Source organism: Cinclus cinclus, chromosome Z (genome assembly GCF_963662255.1).
Source record: "Cinclus cinclus chromosome Z, bCinCin1.1, whole genome shotgun sequence".
NCBI lineage: Eukaryota > Metazoa > Chordata > Aves > Passeriformes > Cinclidae > Cinclus > Cinclus cinclus.
The window spans coordinates 3,496,002-3,515,873 of NC_085084.1; the positions used below are offsets into that span (position 1 = coordinate 3,496,002).

A 19,872-nucleotide genomic window follows, 5' to 3' on the forward strand; every position below is an offset into this window, starting at 1 on the left:
GGTTGACAAAGTGGGCAAAAATGCTGTGCTGTCCTGTGCAGGCAGAGAAATGGGAAAGATGTGCTGGTGAACAGAAGGGGATTTGTTCTGGCCCATTTGAGTAGGTGTGCTGCTTCAGAAGGTGCTGGAAATCCAGTGCCATTCCTGGAGGATTCCACTCCATCACCACTTCGATGCTGCAGGTGCTGTAGACAAGTGAGCTCCACATGGGATCTCACTAATCCTTGATCCTGGCTGCTGTAAATCCTCAGGCTGGTATTTAGCAGTGATCAAACAGCTCTTTCTCTCTCCACTGTCAAGCCAGTGCAGAGAACTGACCCCTGCTCAAGACATTCCACATGATCAGCAGGAAATCTGGCTTTGGTCTTTCTGGCATGCAGTCTGCTCGATGATGGGATACAGCTTAACTACATCACTTGTCTGAAAGACCAAAACAGGCTTTGAATAGCTTATGTTGTATTTTGAAAGCACAAACTTTGAAAATATAAAACTTCTGCCAGTTTCAGCAATACTGTGAAAAATAAAATAGTAGGTAAATGAGTAAACAGAAGGCTAGTTCATTGGCATAAAGCATGAATCATAGCACTTTAAAAAAAGAAAACCCAAACTGTTATTGATGGCTTCTTTCTTTTCCAGGTACAGATTATTATTGCCAGCTACTGCTCCCATCACTTTTTCCCACTCTTGCTCCTCCATCCTCACCAATACCACCACACACAGATGGAGTGGGGCTTGTTCTTCAAAACACAAAATGAAAAGACTTGCAACTCCTGAAAGCTTTTGGAGGAGACACAAGAAATGGCAGGCAGAGCTCTCTGTGGAACTTTGCTTTCATTGAATCTGTGAAGAGGTTGGGTTGAAAGAGGATTAAATACCACCTCATTTCATCCCCTTGCTGTGGGCAGGGACAGCTTCCACTTCCCAGATTGCTTCAAGCCCTGTCCAACCTGTCCTTGGACACTCCCAGGGATGAGGCAGCTGCAGCTTCTCTGGGTATCCTATGCCAGGGCCTCACCACCCTCACAGAGGAGAATTTCTTCCCAATATCCAATTTAACCCTGCCATCTTCCAGCCTGAAGACATCACCCTTTGTCCAGTCACTCCAGACATTGTCTAAAGTCTCTCTACAGCTCTCTTGGAATCCCTATAGGCTCTGGAAGGGCTCAGAGGTCTTCCTGGAGCCTTCCCTTCTCCAGGCTGAGGCCCTCAGTTCTCACCACCTGTCTCCATAGCAGAGGAGCTCCATCCTTGGGATCAGACTAATTAAACTAAATCTCAAGGCAGAAATCAAATTCTTGGTAGTGATGAACCATCAGGCTTCCAGAAAGATAAATTATTTTTAACATGTCTCAGTAGCTGCAAAAGCTACATGGAAATAATAAAAGCAAGTAAATTGACATGATAATACAAGTAAAACCAGGCATAACAGAATGAGCACATCTTCAGATCAAGGACACTAAACCAAAAAACCAAGATAAGGCCAGGAGGAACAAAATGAGGCAAACTCATCAAACTGGGTAATTGTGTCAGAAGAAATTGTAATCTCTTGGCCACCCACCCAAGAAACCCCCCAACTCCAAAGATGGGTGAAGGGCTGGAGCACAAGTTCGGTGAGGAGCAGCTGAGGGAGCTGGGAAAGGGGCTCAGCCTGGAGAAAAGGAGGTTCACAGGTGACCTTGTGGCTCTGTACAACTCCCTGACAGGAGGGGACAGCCGGGACAGGGACAGGATGACAGGACACTGCTTTAGGCGGCACCCGCAGAGGTTTTAAGTTGGAGGAAATCCTTCACAGAAAGGGTGATTAGACACTGGAAGGAGCTGCCCAGGGAGGTGCTGCTGTCACCGTCTCTGGAAGTCTTTAAGGAATGTGGCACACCAGTGCCATGGTCTGGTTGACAAGGGGGTGTCTGGTCACAGGCTGGGCTTGACGATCTCAGAGCTGTTTCCCAGTTAGTCTGAGGAGAGACTTCACTGCTAAATTCAACTTTGTGAGGGAAGATCAGGGACAGGCACCGATCTCGGCTCTGTGCTGCCCAGTGACAGGACCCAAGGGGACCTGAAATTGTGTCAGAGCAGGTTTAGGTTGGATTTTAGGAAAAGCTTCTTCCCCCTGAGTGTGTTGGTGCACTGGAACAGGCTCCCCGGGGAATCGGTCACAGCACCAACCTGACGGAGCTCAAGGCGCACATTTGTGCAATGCTCTCAGGCATAGGCTGCGATTGTTGGAACGTCCTGTGTAGGGGCAGGAGCTGCACTCGACAAACCTTGTCGGTCCCTTCCAACTCAGTTCTGCGATTGTGTAATTGATTGTGTCACGACCACCACAACAAAACTGAACACATGTGTGAGGAGCGAGAGAGCCCCTCCACAGCAACGCCCGGGTCATCTGCCCGGCTCCTTTACCTGCCTCAGCCGCTTCGGCCACCTTTTAGCCGACATTACCCTCCCTTGCCCCACCCTTCAGACTCGCTCTGCCCCCCATCAAACGCCCTCTCTCCGCCCCAGATGGCCCTTGCCCGCCCCTTCTCGCCTCACTTTTCCCCGCGCCTTTAACTCTTCTCGGCCGTGGCTCCCCTCACGGCGGCCGCCATGGAGGAGGCGCTGAAGCGAGCGCTCGGCACTGAGGTGCTGCGGCCGACCGGGCACACGGGGGGTGGCTGCATCAGCCAGGGCCAGAGCTATGACACGGACCGCGGCCGGGTGTTCGTGAAGAGCAACTCTCGGTCGGAGGTATGGCGGGGTAGGGATCGGGGGTGCCGGGGCTGGGGAGCAGCATCCCTGGGTTGTGCCGGTCCTGGTGTGGCAGCAGGAGCAGGGCAGGGACTGTCCCTGTGCTGGGTGCTGCTGTGGTCACACCTGGAATCGTAGGGGTGGTTTTGGGCATCTCATGACGAGAAACAATGCATTGAGGGGCTGGAGTGTCCAGGGAAGGGAACGGGGCTGGGGAAGGGGCTGGAGCCCCAGGAGGGGCTGAGGGAGCTGGGAAAGGGGCTCAGCCTGGAGAAAAGGGGGAGCAGGGGGGATCCTGTGGCTCTGCACAACTCCCTGACAGGAGGGGACAGCCGGGGGGATTTGGGATCTGCTCCAGGGAACAAGTGAGAAGAAGCAACCTCAGGTCGTGTCAGGTGAGATGGTGGAGAAAATTTCTTCACACACAGGGTGGTCAGGCACTTGCCCAGGCTGTCCAGGGCAGTGCTGGGTTAGTGGTTGGATTCAGGGATCCTACAAGACTTTTTTTCAACCTTAACAGTAGTATGGTTCTGTGCTTTTGTGGCTGCAAATGGACCTGCTTTTTGAAGCTTGACTCTATTACTTAGTCTGAAAAGTCGTGGTGTCTGTGAATGTCAGCACTATTCTAGCTTCCCAACTGATGATGTGTATTGCCCATGGCTTCCTAGGTGTTTGCTGTATTAATAGAATATTGCACACATTTTGTGTGCATGCAGTTTGCACTCCTTCGACTGTAAGCAGAGGCTCCAAGTTACAGAGAGTGCTAGAACCTAAGTTGCTTTACACTTTGTTTTACAAAGTGAAATTTCTGCAACTTTAAAATTATGGTACAGTTCTGCCTGTTATCTTGTATATCAATAAATATTTGCTCCAAACTTTATTTTATTTATTTTATTTTATTTTACCTGTGACTGATGCTTACAGAGACTAATGCCTTTTTTTTATACCCGGCAGGCCAAAAGAATGTTTCTGGGAGAAATGGCAAGTCTGGAAACCATCTTGAAAACACAGACAGTTAGAGTGCCTAAACCCATCCAAGTTATAGACCTGCCTGGGGACAATACTGTGCTAATGACAGAACATTTTGAAATTAAGAGTTTAAACAGGTAAAACAATTACTTTTGCCTCCTTTGACCAGAAATTTAATTATGGCAATTAAATCACTTGTTTTCATAGGAGAAACTTGTTTAATTTTTTATAAAGGAAGTCAAGGGACATATGGGAAGTTATACAGCAGAGAACTGTATAAAATATTTCATAATGCCTCACCTAGCAAATTGATAGTACATCAAGAAGTCAGTCTGAGTTTTGGTTACTTTTGGCTTGATTTGTTTAGGTAATTACTGGTTTTTACAATGCAGTTCCTTTTTATAATAAGGAAAATGACCAACCTGATCACCTGTTTTGTGTACTTGCCTTTGATATAAGAACCAGTGCTCTAATGCTTGCCATGAGTATGCAGAGGCACTTTCCCAAATGAATTAATCTTGATTTCAATATTTTTGCAGCTCTTAACCTTCGTGTTGATAATTTCAGATTTTTGACCCTTCTCTGTGACTAGCACTTAATATGATGAATCCCATTTGATTCCACTGGGAAGGTGATCATGGACTGATTTCTTACATCACTTTCAGAACTTCTGTAGCTGGTCTAAAATCTTGTCCCTCATCCTGCTCATTGCTAGGGTTTCTGATTCATTAAAAGCTTTCGGTGGGTCCCAAGAGAAAGGGCAGAGATCTTGCTGGTTTGGATTTCAAGTAGTACCTTTGGGGTGCAAATTCTGGGGGATAGCTACAATCTGTGTTAAAAGGAACAAAATGAAGAACCAAATTTGCTTTAAATGACAGTGCCTTTACAACAGAGAGAAAGGTCAAAAAAAGGAAAAGGAACATAAGTTTGTTAATATGGGGGGCAGCTGGTTGTAAGAGTTGTTTGCAATTGCCACAAGACTTTTCTGAACTTTGCAGAGGATCAGCTTTTATTAAAAATAGATAATAAAGTAGGCCTACCCAACATCCAGCTTTGAGGCCTTTTAGAGAAAAGCAGCCAGAGGCCAGAGACAGTGATAGAAAGATGAGGATCATCCTTGTTTTCTATTGCTTTCTGTTTTCCAAGGACAATTTGCCAGAGGGAGAAAACAAAAAGGCATAACACGTTCCACATTATGGGTATGCAATGCTTATGGAAGTGATATCACATAGGAACTAGAATTCATAGGTTATCATTGTTACTAAATTTATGATTTCGCTTTCAGTAGTGTTGTCAGAAACAACTAGTAAGTATATTTTGTCTATATTAACATGCAGTCTTGATAGGAAGGTATTTATAATACTGGAATACTGTGGGAAGTTATTTTGTTAGACCTGGAGAACTTCTACTTGCTTCATAAATGTTTTCAAGTAACTCCTAGAATATCAAGGTCTGGATTCTTTCATGTGTCAGAGTTGCTAACATTATTTTTGTTTCTTAGACATTCAGCACTGCTCGGAAGTCAGCTGGCTGATCTTCACCTTCATAACCAGAAACTTGGAGAGAAGCTGAAGAAAGAAGGGAGCACAGTTGGTACAGTACACAGCTGTTTGCACATTTAACCTAATGAATAATAATTTACAAATTAATAAAAATAGCTTTAGTTACTTCAGGACAAGTACATCTTCTTCCACTAAAGGTAGTATGAGAATAGGTTGGGATGAAAGGCACAGGTGGGGGAGGTTCTTTTTGCTTTTGTTTGCCCTGTTTGGATCTCTGTGAGCAAAACACATAGTAAGTTTGGGAGCCTGAACCACAGTCTCTACAAGGACACGGTATCAGAAGAGAATATAGTACATCAGAAATCAAAAATAAAGAGTATAATGTGGCTGCTTTACACTGAGCTCTAAATTTTAAAATTTAAAAGTAGCAGCAACTGTTGTAACTAAAAGAACATTAAAGTGCAATTTGTTTTATTCTCAATGGAAGCAGCTTTGTACCTGTATATAATTCTTAAGGCTCATTTGCATTTTGGATCTTCAGTATTTTGTCATTGGTGTTGAATTTTTGCCTTTGTTTTGAAAGGTAAAGGACAAGGGCAAGTGGAAGTCCAGTTTGTGGATCAGTTTGGCTTTCATACAGTTACCTACTGTGGTTATTTTCCTCAGGTAGGTTGCACTTAATCAGATTGATAGAATTTTAAGTTTACCTAATTTCTCCTTGGGTGACACAAAGGGTCAAATTTATCATAATGTAAATAAATTAATTTTTGTGGAGCTATGAATAAGAAAAAGCATGGTTTGTCCTGCTAAGAAAAGTGGAGCTTTGGACAGCACTTAAAGCTGTACCGGACAGTGATGGCTCTTCAATTTTCTGGGTTTTAGTCACTGAGAGAAAATTACTTATTCCTCCAATTTAATGTTTTAGAATAACATTCAATTAAATGGTACCAGCACAAAGGCTATGTAATCCTCAAAAGGTTTATTTGAAAAAGAATAAAATCTTCCTTTTGTGTGGTGTAGAACTGACATCTGCAGTGCTGTTCTTTCAGGTGAACGACTGGCAGAGTGACTGGGTGAGTTTCTTCACCAGACAAAGGATCCAACCCCAGATGGACATGGTTGAAAAGAGATCAGGTGACAGGGAAGCAAGAGAACTTTGGGCACAGCTTCAGGTACAAGCAGTTCTCTCAGGTCTCATTGTAGTGACAGCTGGATATCAGTTACCTAGATTTTATTTTCTTAAAACACAGTACCTGTTTGTTGGTTTGGAACAGTCTCTTGGCAAGAGATTCTAGTTTTTTGGGATTAAAATGCCCTTAGTTCTAAGGTGTAATGGCTTTTGCCACAGCACTCTATGCTAACATTCCAGAGTGGATTCCAAAGTGCCAGATAGCACTTTGCCTTACTGTTTGGGAAATCTTATAGATGAAGGTATTCACTCCCTGGAACACTTGATGATGAGAAACATGCGTTAGCAGTACTGTTCTGCACATTGTTGATTTACTGTTTGCATCTGGTTGGGTGACTGCAGTTTTGGCTTTTGGGTACTTCCTCAAGGTAGCTGAGAGATGCCTGAGCCTTCTAATGATGAAGTGGTGGTGCTTATTATTAAATCTAGTCGGTATTACAGCACCACATGCAGTTTTAAATTCTTTACTGTCTTCTTAAAAGAGATTTGGGCAACTATTCTGCTGCTGGCTTTTATGAACAACAGGAATCCTCTGGATTTGCTTAGCATCTCTGTTAGCTTGATCCTGTGTTGTTTGAAGTTACAGGTTTACTTAACTGACTTTTTAAAAGTTAAAGTAATGCATATAAACCTCTACATTTTGAGGTGAATGGCTGTAGTAATTTACATGTCTTGCTTTTCTCTCCCTGCAGCTGAAGATACCCAGTTTGTTCTGTGATGTGGAAATCGTTCCTGCTCTCCTGCATGGGGATCTCTGGGGAGGAAATGTAGCTGAGGATGATTCTGGTCCAATTATCTTTGATCCAGCTTCTTTCTATGGCCATTCAGAGTATGAGCTTGCAATAGCTGGGATGTTTGGTGGCTTCAGTAGTTTTTTTAATTCTGCTTATCACAGTAAAATTCCCAAAGCTGCAGGGTTTGAAAAACGCCTGAAGCTTTATCAGCTGTTCCACTACATGAACCACTGGAACCATTTTGGTTCAGGGTACAGAGAGTGTTGTATTAACATTATGAAAAACCTTCTAAAGTAAGTTGCAGCTTAAGCCAAATACTTCCTGTGCTGTTTGGAAAACCCCAGACTTGCTGGTGCAGCTGAAGGCAGTGATGTTAAAAAACCCCTGTGAGATCCTTGACCATTTTGCTCACCTGAAGACCTTAGAATCAAATCCTACTGAATACCAAGTATATCTTAGTCATCCCTTTTTGGGGTATTTGGGAATAGCTTTATCATGGAAATATCTGCAGAAGGAGTTTATTCATCAGTGAATAAACATCTCAGTATTCTGAAGCACTTGGGTTTATGCAGTTAACACAAATAAACAAGAGGTGCCTATTCTTTGTGTTTTGCTGTGTCTTCCCTTTCTTCATCTTCTGGTTGCAAGCGTGACAGCAATGTTGACAACATGGTTTGAAAGCCAGCGGGAAAATAATGTAACAGGAACTGTGAGAAGGGATTTGGACTTGCTGTTTATTATCACAGAATGGGTGAGGGTGGAAGGGATTGCTGGATGTCATAAAGTCCAACCTCTTCGCTTTACGCAGAGTCCCATAGAGCACATTACTCGGGGTTGTCTCTAGAGGCTTTTACAGACCTCCAGTGAGTTGCTGATGTGATTATTTGGATGGAGACTGTTCTCTTATAAAGTGGTGTGAAATTTTGGTGTCTCCTGGCATACTTGAATGGCACAGGCTGTTCTGTGCTTTCTGGTCAGAATTTTTTATGTTTTTGTCCAATAGTGTGCATTCTTAGGGAACTCTCCAGGTAATAAATACACTTTGCAAGTGCATATCTTGTGGAGATGTATTCTCTCATCACTGCAAACAGAAGATGCTTTTCTGGTTGTGGTGTAGTCTTCACATACATTTTCTGTAGCACGAGTGTAGAGGTGCCATAAGCTAACATTTTATTTTAGTCATTGTGGGGAAGTATTAAAAGACAAGTCCAAGCAAAGAGACAAACTGCAGCTCCAGGAGCAGGGAGACAGAGGGAGCTTGGTATGCTGCCTTGAGAGAGGCAGGAAACCAAGGATGGGAAGTGGCATGGAGGTGGTGTGGCCATGCTCTGTTTAAAGCAATGCAGCCAATGGGAGCTAAGCCAAGGAAGGACACAATCAGTCACCAAGAGTTGAATTTTGTTTCATTGGCTTGAAAATACATAAAACTTTTCACACCTGCATATGCTAATGAAATCACACTTCACATCACATCATCATGAAATAACATCAGCTGGAACTTTGTCTTTTCCCCACCTCAAAGAAAACTTAACGTAGAAGGGGAGGTGGATCAGAGATCTGCCCTGTGTGTCCTGGGGTGGCTGTACCCTGCTGCTTCTCCACAGGGCTGCCTGTCAGGTAACCTTTATTCCAAGGAGATTCTACTGCTTGTGCTTTCTCATATCAATGTATTTACCAACAGTAGCTTATGACCCTTATCCTGCCACAATGATCAGTAAACCATGTTTATGCCTCTGAAACTGGGAATGTGCCCACTCTTTAATGCCTCACTTTTTGTGCATCTGTGCTCATGACAGTTCTAATGTATCTGATTTCTCTTATTTATGTTTCAAAGCTTCAGCAGATGTCAGAACCTGCACTAAATTATTTCAGCCAATGAAATCAAGTTTTGTTATTTACATTCATGCAAATAATTACGCATCTACAACTGAAGAAAAGAAAAATGCTTTTTGTGCCTGTGCACAAACACACCACAATTCAGTTATGAGAAAATACTGTGGTAAAGTCCTGTCATAATCAATACTACTGATATAATGTAAACTACAGTCAACTACAGTTTTAACCAGAAACACAAAACACAACCTCCCAGTCAAAGTCAGAGGAATGAGAATAAGATTTATTAACTCCCAGAAAAACACCTGTTTTGCATAGCGGAGATTGCTCCTTTACATAAAAGGATTATTGGTAAATTAGCACGATCCTTTCAGCTGTGTACATTCCTCATGTTCCATGGCAGCTTTAATAAATTATCCCCAGAAACTGGCTGCATCCAAGCTTGACTTAATGTTGTGCATATTTTCACGACGTTGCTTGGTGTAAATATTTGCCTCCCCTTTTTGCAGCCGTTGCTTCAGAGCAGACTTTTGCTGCTTGGTCAGCTGACGCTTTATCTTCTGTTTCACCAGCTCCTGCAAACATACAGTTTGACATTAAAACTTCTTTAAATCATTCAGCAGTAAGATGTGATATGAAATGACAACAGAATGTTTTCAGGACCAACATGAACATTCATGATATTCACCTTGACTAGAAATGAACAAGAGTTGTTTCCTTGTAAGAAAATCATAGGACAGTTCAGCTCACTGAAAAAGGAGATTCTCTGCTATGGTCAAGGTCTGCAATGGAGTGCTGCGTGTGTGCTACATCCTCAAGACTCACAACACCTAAAGGGGTATGGGGTTATCTGTGCTTTTGTCTTCTGATAGTCTTCATTATAATAAAGAGCATTTTAAATAATTTTTTTTTAATTTTAAAATTAAACTTCAAGTACATTCCTTACTGAGATAATAAAGGACCCATACCTCTCAGTGCAGAACATAGGCCTTACACAAAAATGTAAAAGCTAATAATATTGCACAACATTCTGTGTCCAGCAGTAATTATTTGGTTTGTGCTTTTTTTTTTTAGCACCCTGATTATTCTGAAGTTTAAGTAACAAAAAATGACTGATGCTAATGGAAAAAAAAAACCAACAACTCTGTAAACACAAGTGTGGCTAAGAGAGATGGGGAATTAGTGATCTACAATTCCTCCTCCAGTTTTCCCATTCCATCAAACTGGAGTAGTTCTACGAAATATCACATTGTTTGCACCTTTGACTCATTCTAAGCTCTGCTCTCCACTGTGATGGCAGTACCTGCCCACAAACAAAAACGAAGCCATGATTTTGGTAAATTGTGGCATGGTCTCAGCTCAAGTTGCCACTCTGATGCCAAGTACACACTTGCATATCTTTTCTTGGAAGAAAAAGAGAAATCAAGTTATTTTCATCTATTTCATCATGGTGGAATTATATATTGCTGGAAACCTGCTAGAATAAATTCTGCAAGGCAGAACATTATGACATGTAATCTAATATAAATTCACCAAATTCTATTGCTGAACTGCAGCACTTAATGGAAAGATTCATCAGTCTTTCCATCATCACAACCAACATGTGTTCCAAAATTCCTGATGCCAAGTAGACATATCACCTACCCCCTACTCTGGGGTTGAAGAAAAGCACATTAAATTCTACTGAAAATGTCCTGATTTATGGAATTCATATATTATGGAATATTCGTATATTATGGAATTCAGAAGGTCAAATTCAAATTGCCAAAGAGATTGCTGTTCAAGGTGAGTTCACAGAAATCTTTCAGAAAATAATGGGAAGAAATCTCCAAGAACAGAGGTGAGAAAGATAAAATTAAATCTTGACTCAAGTATCAAAATAAAACATATGAATCATGGCTATCAACAGAAATGGATGAACTGATGTTGTTAGTGAATTAGCATATATTAATATAAATTAGTTATTGGGTAACTGAGAGTTTTTAGTGTTGATAGGGAGCTTCAGTGAGAGATCAAAAAAGCAAAATATGAAGGAGAGTGCTGGAAATCACTCCCTGTAAACAGTGACAGCAGTATCAGTAATATTTTTTGTGGGAATGGCGATGCACACTGGAGAGGTAGATGGTAACTGTTTTTAAAGATGATTAATGCCAGAGAACAATTTCAGAAACAGGTGCAAACAGCTATGTGTGATTTAAGGTGGTCTGAAGATAAACTACATGACAACATAACAAAGTTTACCGGAGGAATGGTTGAACAGCTCCCAACACTTCTGACTGATGTGATGCTCTTAGTCCTTGTTCTGTGCCCAGCAATGGGAACAATACACTCTTCAGTACTGAAACACACAAATCAATGTATTATTCCACTAGCAAGATAAATACACCTTTGCAGCTATGAGCACCCTATTTGAGTCTTCGCTTCCTGGGCTGCAACTTGAAAACTTGCAACAGAAGGTGGCAAATTTTACATATTAATACTAGTTGTTCAAGAAAGGCACTTGATGAAAGGAAGAATTTATTGCACAACAGCCATGTAAATATCAAGCACAAGAGAAACCTCAGGGCACTTAAACACTTCAGATCCTGCACAACATTTTGACAATATTTAAGTGAAAAACAAAAGCAAATGAGGAGGAATATGACCTCTGGGATGACCTATGGTGGGCTGGAAAACTTAAGAAATAGAATTTCAAATACAAGAGGTTAGTCTAAACGCAAGCATGGATTTCTACGTATGTTAGGAAAGGAATTAAAAGCCAATATACAGTACAATATCTTTGAATAAAACCCTCCAAGGAGTTTGTTCTTGAAAACTTCAGTTTGAGCAGCAAGCTAAGCAGTAACTTCGGAGTGAGCAGAACACTTTGCTTTGACACAAAGTATCTGAATTATAAACTTACTCATGAAATTTATTTAGAAGTAGTACTTTTAACATCAAGAACTACTTCATTACCAGTATTAGCTGAAATGAAGTAGAAGGGGAAAAAATCTACCACAGAAAATAGGTTGGTCTTTGAAGTGCAAGATCTGTTTTTTCATTAGATACTACAACAGAGCTGGACCATAACACCAATAGGAATGGTATTTACTGCTGTATTTTCAAAATAAATTGAATTTTTAGTCTTCAGCCTGAACAAGGGCAGCTGAAGAGAAGACCTTTTTGAGCCACTTGACACATTTACATTTTTGAGGGCAAGGGAAGGACCACATTCCTAGACAGCAAATGTGAATCTTTACCTGTAATGACTGAATTCCTCATTTAAAGCTGATGAGTTGACCATCTCAGGGCATTCATCTTCATTCTCCTCACCCTCACAGCACTCTCCTTGACCTGCCTGATCTTCCACTTCAGCAGCATTTTCAGTTAATCTTTTGCCCTTAAAAGAAGTAATTGCAGAACTCTCTGCATCTTCATTGGGCTTCCAAGGCACAGCTGGCCCTTCAGCGTTTTCCAAGGCTGAACTCAACTCTGCCATATTCAGTCTTTGTGTATTTTCACTGCTTTCAGCTGCATCAGCCTCTTCCTCGCTGCTGCTCATGGCATCAGAGGCTCTGCTTTCAGAGAAATCACCCGCTTCAAATGTGTTTTCTTCATTTCTGCTGAAGAAGTTGAGCTCTTTCTCAGTATCTTCTGCATGTTCTAATCCTTCAGTACTGTCATCCTCGTCAGAACCTGCAGGGTAAAGCAGTTCACCATCTTCCTGCATCTCCTTTGCATAGCCACTGGCAGCAATCTCTTTATCAAGAGAACACTCTCTCCTGTGAAAGAGGAATGTTTTCTTTTAATATGCTAAATTTAATAAGCCAAGTTACCAATATACTACATTTTGGGTTTAAAATGCTAACCAAGCTAGACTAAAATTACCCACACTATTAACAGAAGAGATACACTCTGTTGAAACACACAGAACATATGATGGTGCTGAGCTTTATGTGAAATACTAACATAGAATGTAAATCCAAAAGAAGAAAACTCCTCCAGAAGATGATTCCATCTCCATCACTTGCATTTATGTTTGGTTTTCTTTACAGGAAATTGTTTTACTTTAGCAGGAATAATATTTCTGTTTAACTTCAAATTATGCTTAAGCAAACAGAATAATAAAGGGTTTGATTAAAGTGTGGAACTCCTTAGGAAAAGTACTCAAGATGAAATAAAACCATTTTCATTGCAACAGTTTCAGTCTTAAAATGAGTGACAAATGAGTATTACTTTTCAGAAGGAACAAAAGACTTTACGAAGAAAAGTTTAAATGTAACAATGCCTGAGGAGGCAGTCATCCTATTTACAAGCCTTTTAAAAAGTTTTAAAACGGAAACCCAAATTACCCCTCGATACTTTAGAATTGTCAAACAGGCTGATTCTACATCACTGTTAAAATTTCCTGGACATTCACTATTCTGATCAAGCTTTCAGGCTGACCTCTCTTCTGTGGTTACAAGAAGACAAAGAAGGTAGGAGAGGATTTTAAAGCATGCTTGAAAACCACTTACAGGAACTTTGAAGAAAACACAATAGAAATGACAAAAATGTAAGTTAAAATTGCACAGTCAGTCCTATTTCTTTTTTATTTCTCCCACAGGCATCTCTCACAGGAATCCACTTTTCTCAGAAAATCAACACTAGTGCCCTAAGTAGAATTCAAATTCAGCTGGTCATTTCTACCTGATGTCTTTGAAGGTCGGGAAGAGCTCACTCTCATAGTTGAAGCGTTTCTTGAAGAACTCCTTAATACAGTTAACATCTCTGTTAAAATACCTGTAAAATAAAGAATTGTACAAACAAAAAATCAGTGATGCCTATTGCAATGAGAAGCATTTACATTACATGGTTTTATTAGAAAATTATTACTATTAGTGATCTCAAGTCAAAAGCCTAGGAAGAAAAACTGGATACAGCGCATTTCTGAGCGTTTCTTAACCAAACAATGTTATTATCTCTGAGAAGCAATAAATCACATATTTATCCTAAAGACATTTCTACTTATTATTCGCTTGGAGCATTACTTGTGCTGCATCATAATAATGGCAGAAAAAAACTCAGGAAAAGGCTTATGGAAAAAACAAATCATGGTTGACTGCTATCATCAATATTTACCAGATTCACCTGGAAAACATCTTTAAATCTAAACCTACCATTCAGCATTTGCATGTGATGTTGACATCATCTGAGGGAAATCAATCAAAGTGGCATGGTCATTATTATCTAAGATGAGATTAAATTCATTGAAATCCCCATGGATCAGACCATGATTGGCAAGTTTTACAATCAGGTCCATTAATTCACTGTAGACAGCAGCAGGATCTTCCACTTGGTGCACCTGGCACCTGAAAAGTTAAGTAAAATAAAGTATTTTGAACCTTGAAAGACTTAGCTTAAAAACACAGATGAAGCATACAAAATACATCTGACAGAATGCCAGAATAATGAAAATTAGAAGGGCCCTCAGGTTTCTGGTTCAGCATCCTCATGAAAGCTGAGTCAAATCTGAGTCTCAGACCAGAGTGCTCAGGTCTCTGTTTAGTCAGGATAGAAAACTTTCAGGAATGGAGAGAGGCCTTCCTAAGAAACCTGTGTCACTGCCTCTCTGTCCTCAAGAAGAGAAAATACCTCCTTATATCCAGGCTAAAACTCATCTAAACTCACACTCATTGTCTCCCATTGAGCACTGCTGTCATAATCCATTATTATCAGAAAACTTTTACGTTTCTCCTATTTTAGGTAGTATTACTTCATCAGCTAAATCTTCTTACACTGAAGTTCAAATGGACCATGGAATTTTCTTTTACAAAATCAGATTTTCTAGATTATGTTATGAAAAGAAGAAAAAATAAATTTCCACTGCAGACTGCCACAAGGAACTTGGTGCTCTGTTTACAGAATGGATTTGTGAAAAAATTATTAACTAATATTTGTTAAATTAGTATTTGTGAAATAGTGGAACTATTTAACAAATGAGGGTGGGAAGACAGAACACAATCTTTTCCAGATTATTCTTCAGCTGTTTTACTTTGGAATCAATTCCCCTTAGAGTAAACTTAAGATCTTGAATCCTATACAAGAGAATAGACTGGTTTGTTCTATAACTAGATACTTTAAATCTCTGGATTAGACCTGGCTTATTGTATGAAAGAGGCATGTCTTTTACATCCAAAACCAAACCAACCCTTCACCTACAAACCTCAATAATACTCAATGTTTCTAGAGGTTGAAAAACTCAAGCAAAAAATCTTCCTCAAAGGTGCAAAACAAGATTATATGTGGTAGCCTACATGAAGAGCTCAGAACACAAGAGATATTAATACTCTACACATGAGGTAGCATCTAGAGTGTGCAATTTCTGTGTAGAAAACAAGGAAAAACCCTAACCCTGCTACTTTCCCTAAAGGTTGTCAGGGTCTCTGCAACACAGAGAATTCAAGCTTCATTACTTACAAAGGATATCCATCAACAAGTTCCATAACAACCGCATGCCTGTTGTAGTCTATGGGCTTTGGAACAGGAAATTCTCTGTCATGCAAAGCCTGGAAAGAGACAACACATTGAAAATTTGAAATTAAATAGTTATGGAAACATTAAATATATTGACAAACCCACACCTAAGATATGCAGTATGTATCACTGTGACAGCCGCATATATTGCCCAAATCACACACTTAAGAAAGAAAACAGCCTCACAGCCACTGGAACTTCCACTGGAAAGACAATAAAATTCCAAAGTTAGACACTGAATGCATATCATGCATCTGGAAGAAAACCACAACAGAGGAGAAATGACAGAACCTTACCTGGTACATTAGCCTGTGGAATCAGTAGCAGATAACTGGAAATGGGATCCAGCATTAGAAAATAATTCCACACTAAACTGCTGCCAATGTACTCCTGCCTAATTAGACAATCTATGCTCAATTGCTGTAAACATAAGAAGTTCATTCTTAAATAGTAATCACTGGCATTATACCACACTTAAGATAAACCAAAGGTAGGTCATAGTACTTAAAAGTACTGTGTAGTACTAGTAGCACCATGTACATAGTACATAGTACAGAAGCTCTCCTGTTTCTCTTTTCTAGCACAAATCTAGTCATTCACTGGACCCACTCAACTTTTTTATGGGTTCATTATTTTTTTACTTATTCTGTTGTTACCAATGAACTTTCCTCAGAGTCCTAAGTTAAAGCAACATAAATACAGGCTTTGTTACTTAAGTATTACTACTTTTCAGCACTCAATTCAGCTAATACTGCTTTTCAGCACACAGATAAACCACCCCCAACCCTCTGCTCAGGGAAACTGACCCCCACAATTACATTCCTACAAGTTCTGATCACATAAGGCTTTACCAGTTGGACCATCTGGACCAATAGAGGTTCTAAATGATGGTGCTAGTTCCTTCTCTCTCTGTGGAGGCCACTGAGACAATCCATCACAGCTCTTTTTAACAAGAAAATATTTCATGTATATATTACTCTTGAAAAGCACAAAAGGAGAAAGGAAAAGTAGCTTTTTATTAATAATTAATTTTCAGCTATCATCTTTCACCACTATACAGTATCTGTGTTTTTTTAAAGCCAGTAAAAAAACACAGAATTCAAGAGTAGCAGTACATGCTTCGGAATAAAATTTTTTCTCACACTGCAGTACTAAGTGTGCCTTTTTAGAACAAAACACCAGTTTTGATCTGAAATATTTTTCCCAACAGCACAGCAACAAGTGAAAGCTTGGTAAAATGAAAAAAAAAAAAAAATATTAATTTTAGGAAATGATAGCCACTTCCTAGTTTATGCTATATATTTTGAAGGGAAAACTGCAGAACTGGTGATATACAGATTATCTATCCATAAATAACACCATTAATTTGAAATTCTCTCCTGACACCTGAATCGGTTCCATGTGATTTCAATGGCAAAGCTTAATTTTGGCACTGGGAACTGTACAAAGCATGTTGCATCGACACTTTCTGAAATGTGTACTTTAAGTCCATTAGGGGAGAGAAAAAATTAAGCATAAATCCTATCAATACTGCAAACACAGCCTGATCAGGACAGCCTGAGAGGCATCTTCCAACCTGTCCCACCACTGCTGGCACTGTGTGGGTGGCCACTTACCTTCATGTAGGCAAACTCCTTCATTGCTGCTATCCGGGACAAGTAGAGCCAGGACATTTTGTGCCTGTGCTTGTGGTAGTCACGCTTGTTTTTCAGGTTACGGAAGGAGGTTCTCCCCAGCCGGTGCAGTTTCAGTGCAAACTGTTGCTCCTCTTCGTTGGCAACAATATAAATATCTAGAAAATACATAACAGCACAGGTCTAAGAAATTAATGATATCTAACATGCCAGCCGAAAAAGCACAGTGGAAGTTTGTTACCTCACTCCTCACCCTTTCTGACCTGCAAGTTTTAGCAAACGCAGCTGATTACATAGCGTGCATCAGAGGTCTGAATGTGAAGAAACTATTGTTAAAGAGTTCATGATACTCCAACAGAAGAAATTCTGATGGGATCTGAAGTATCTTTCAGTGTCCTGGTGTTCTTAAGCACACCCTGGAAGAGCTTCTCCTTCCTGATGAATGGACGGACAGCTCAAAGAACCAGACTCTTAATTTAAAGTGTTAACAAATACCCTGAACTTAATTTCTAGCACTTGTCCCATATAATTCCCTTCTCCAATTACATAAGTCATATTCTGTGTCAAACTATAAGAGGAACCATGATAGTGTTCCGATAGTTTTGACCCTATTTTACTTTGCTACCTTATTTCTAAGTGGGATTAAAAAGCTGAAATTGTATTTTTGTTAAATGGTTTGAAGCTTTTCACAAAGTACAACGCAATTAGCGACTACCTGCAAAGTACCTTTTTACATAATGAACTAAAAATAAGACAGTATGGGCAAAATGCAATTACACTGTTGTGAAAAAATACCCAAATGTAGCCAGAAGCCTCAAAGAACACTTGAACATGCTATGTTCAAGCACCTCTTCGTGTCTGGCATTAACTGATCTGCCTATCCAGAGGAAAACTACCCTAGTTTCTAGCAAAATACTTACAAAATTACAGATGTGTTTGCTTTAAAAACTTATTCAAAATGTTGTTTTAGTTTACCTGATTCTTTGCCAACACCCATTTGGTTTCCAACAGAACTGATGACTTGTCGGGAAGAGAGAGTTTTCAGAGCCAGGTAATCATATCCTGCATTAGTTAGCCGATAACCCTGGACAGCTGGGTAAAAATAAAGTACATTTCACTCTTTACCATGCATGCATCACATTTAAAATAAATCTCAATTTAGTCTTTGTTTCTTAAAGTACATAACACCCAAGTAGTATTCCACCCCTTGTCTCTTACCAACCCAATCTGAATGAACAGTGAAGATGTTTAAAATGGATTTGGAGCAACCCTCAATCCTCTGAAGAACTGGGACAAAAGAAAGAGATATTTCCCACAGAAGTCCCCACTGTGTTCACAGGGCCAGATCCAAATAAAAGGCTGAAGGGAATGGCGAAAGGCCTACACAACTCTATCATATGACAGATAAAAAGTACTGCTTAGCAGCTGTTCCTGAAACAGTGAAATGCCCAAGGATTGTGCAGTCTGTTCCAGAAGTATGAGGATATCACTTATTTTGGTTTATTCCTACATGCTTCAACATTGCTTCAAGTGATGATTCCTTTTACCTCATTCTGAATAAAAAAGAAAGTTAACTGTTCATCTTTTTGTTGCCTATCACATCTAAAGGTACAAGCAGACACAGCATCTGGTGCTGCACAAACCCACATTTCCAGGCTGAGTCGAAGACAAGGCAAACACTCTGGGCACTTCTACATCCCAACCTGTTGGGCAGGTATCACTGTGAGGCACTGGGGACAGGATAAGAAAGGGAATCCAACAAAAATTCAAACTCACTTTTTGTTCGTTCATAAGCCAGAAGTTTGTGCTTCGCCAGCTCTCTCAAAATTTTATTACAGCCGCCATGTTTAAGGCTGGCAATGGAAGCAATTAAGCTAGCAGGAACTATTTCATGGTTCTTCATGCCCATTTCTACCTAAAAGAGCAATTAAAACCAGGCTTGTCAGCACTGTGTTCAACAATGAAATATCAGATCCTATTCAAGAGTAACATCCCTTTTCAAACAAGCAATTTTTAAAGACTACAGATTTTAAGACTTAACTTTCTAAGTTTTAAGGCTTAACAAACCTTTCCACTTGCTTCACCGCTCCTTAGCAGCTTACATCCAGCCCACCCTGGGAAGTTCAGTGCCAGCCACGCTGAGGGGCTAATTAGATTTCAATCCCATTCACGGCGAGCGGAGACGCTGGGGATGCTGCCTCACCGTGATGGGTCTGCGGCCACCCGGCGTCCCCACGGGCTCTCCTTGGCATTCCCAGAGAACTCCCGAGCATCCCCAAGAATTCCCTGCCCCTCCCGATTCCCCCCAGCCCGACGGCCGAAGGAAACGCCGCCCCGAACCGTGCCTTCCCCACAACAGGCCAGCACGGAGCCCCAGCGGGGACAGCGGCACCACAGGCCGGTCCCTGCCGCCGGCCCGGCCTCGCTGCCCGCGCCTCTCACCGCGGTCAGCACCCTGAAGTGCTCCCGGGACAGGTACCGCAGCATCACCACGTTCAGCTTCCCCATGGCTGCGGTGGCAGAGAAGCCAAGAACGGGGCAAAGAGGGAAAAGATCAAGAAAAGGATGAGGAGGAAGATGTGGAGGATGAGGAGAAGGAGCACAGGCCGCACATGCGCAGCAGCGCCCCGGGTAGGTCCTGGCAGCTGCGTGCGCGGCCGCGCTCCGCCGGGTCCCGCTGTTCCGCCCGTCGCCGAGCCGGGAACCGGAACCGAGCCGGAACCGAACCGCAGCGACACTCTGCTCCGAGCTCTGCGGGACCCCCTTCCGTCTCTCCGTGCCGCGGG

At 41.2% G+C, this 19,872-nt stretch overlaps 2 protein-coding genes across 2 annotated transcripts; one reads left to right on the top strand and one right to left on the bottom strand.

The window, feature by feature from the left end:
- Positions 1-2,589: 2,589 nt before the first annotated feature.
- LOC134056572 (ketosamine-3-kinase-like) lies at positions 2,590-7,421 on the top strand. Its single transcript, XM_062513400.1, has 6 exons — positions 2,590-2,730; positions 3,685-3,836; positions 5,201-5,292; positions 5,785-5,867; positions 6,251-6,373; positions 7,083-7,421. The coding sequence occupies exons 1-6, from the start codon at positions 2,590-2,592 to the stop codon at positions 7,419-7,421; spliced, it is 930 nt and encodes a 309-aa protein (XP_062369384.1).
- A 1,838-nt stretch (positions 7,422-9,259) lies between these two features.
- RIOK2 (RIO kinase 2) lies at positions 9,260-19,666 on the bottom strand. The gene is made up of 10 exons (XM_062513255.1): positions 19,529-19,666; positions 18,863-19,001; positions 18,062-18,178; positions 17,069-17,244; positions 15,396-15,484; positions 14,096-14,287; positions 13,626-13,718; positions 12,197-12,718; positions 11,199-11,295; positions 9,260-9,532 (listed from the first exon to the last, which is right to left on the bottom strand). Exons 1-10 carry the CDS (start codon positions 19,592-19,594, stop codon positions 9,371-9,373), a joined length of 1,653 nt encoding a protein of 550 aa, XP_062369239.1. The 5' UTR covers positions 19,595-19,666; the 3' UTR covers positions 9,260-9,370.
- Positions 19,667-19,872: the final 206 nt, after the last annotated feature.

What these genes read in the sequence shown, in the direction of transcription:
- LOC134056572 (XM_062513400.1), top strand. Translation starts at nt 2,590, where the DNA reads ATGGAGGAGGCGCTGAAGCGAGCGCTCGGCACTGAGGTGCTGCGGCCG. An exon ending in AGAGCAACTCTCGGTCGGAG is followed by an intron (nt 2,731 to 3,684) that starts GTATGGCGGGGT and finishes TATACCCGGCAG; the next exon opens with GCCAAAAGAATGTTTCTGGG. An exon ending in ACTGTGGTTATTTTCCTCAG is followed by an intron (nt 5,868 to 6,250) that starts GTAGGTTGCACT and finishes CTGTTCTTTCAG; the next exon opens with GTGAACGACTGGCAGAGTGA.
- RIOK2 (XM_062513255.1), bottom strand. Translation starts at nt 19,594, where the DNA reads ATGGGGAAGCTGAACGTGGTGATGCTGCGGTACCTGTCCCGGGAGCAC. An exon ending in GGCTTATGAACGAACAAAAA is followed by an intron (nt 18,179 to 18,862) that starts GTGAGTTTGAAT and finishes ATTTTTACCCAG; the next exon opens with CTGTCCAGGGTTATCGGCTA. An exon ending in CTTGTTGATGGATATCCTTT is followed by an intron (nt 14,288 to 15,395) that starts GTAAGTAATGAA and finishes TTAACTTTTCAG; the next exon opens with GTGCCAGGTGCACCAAGTGG.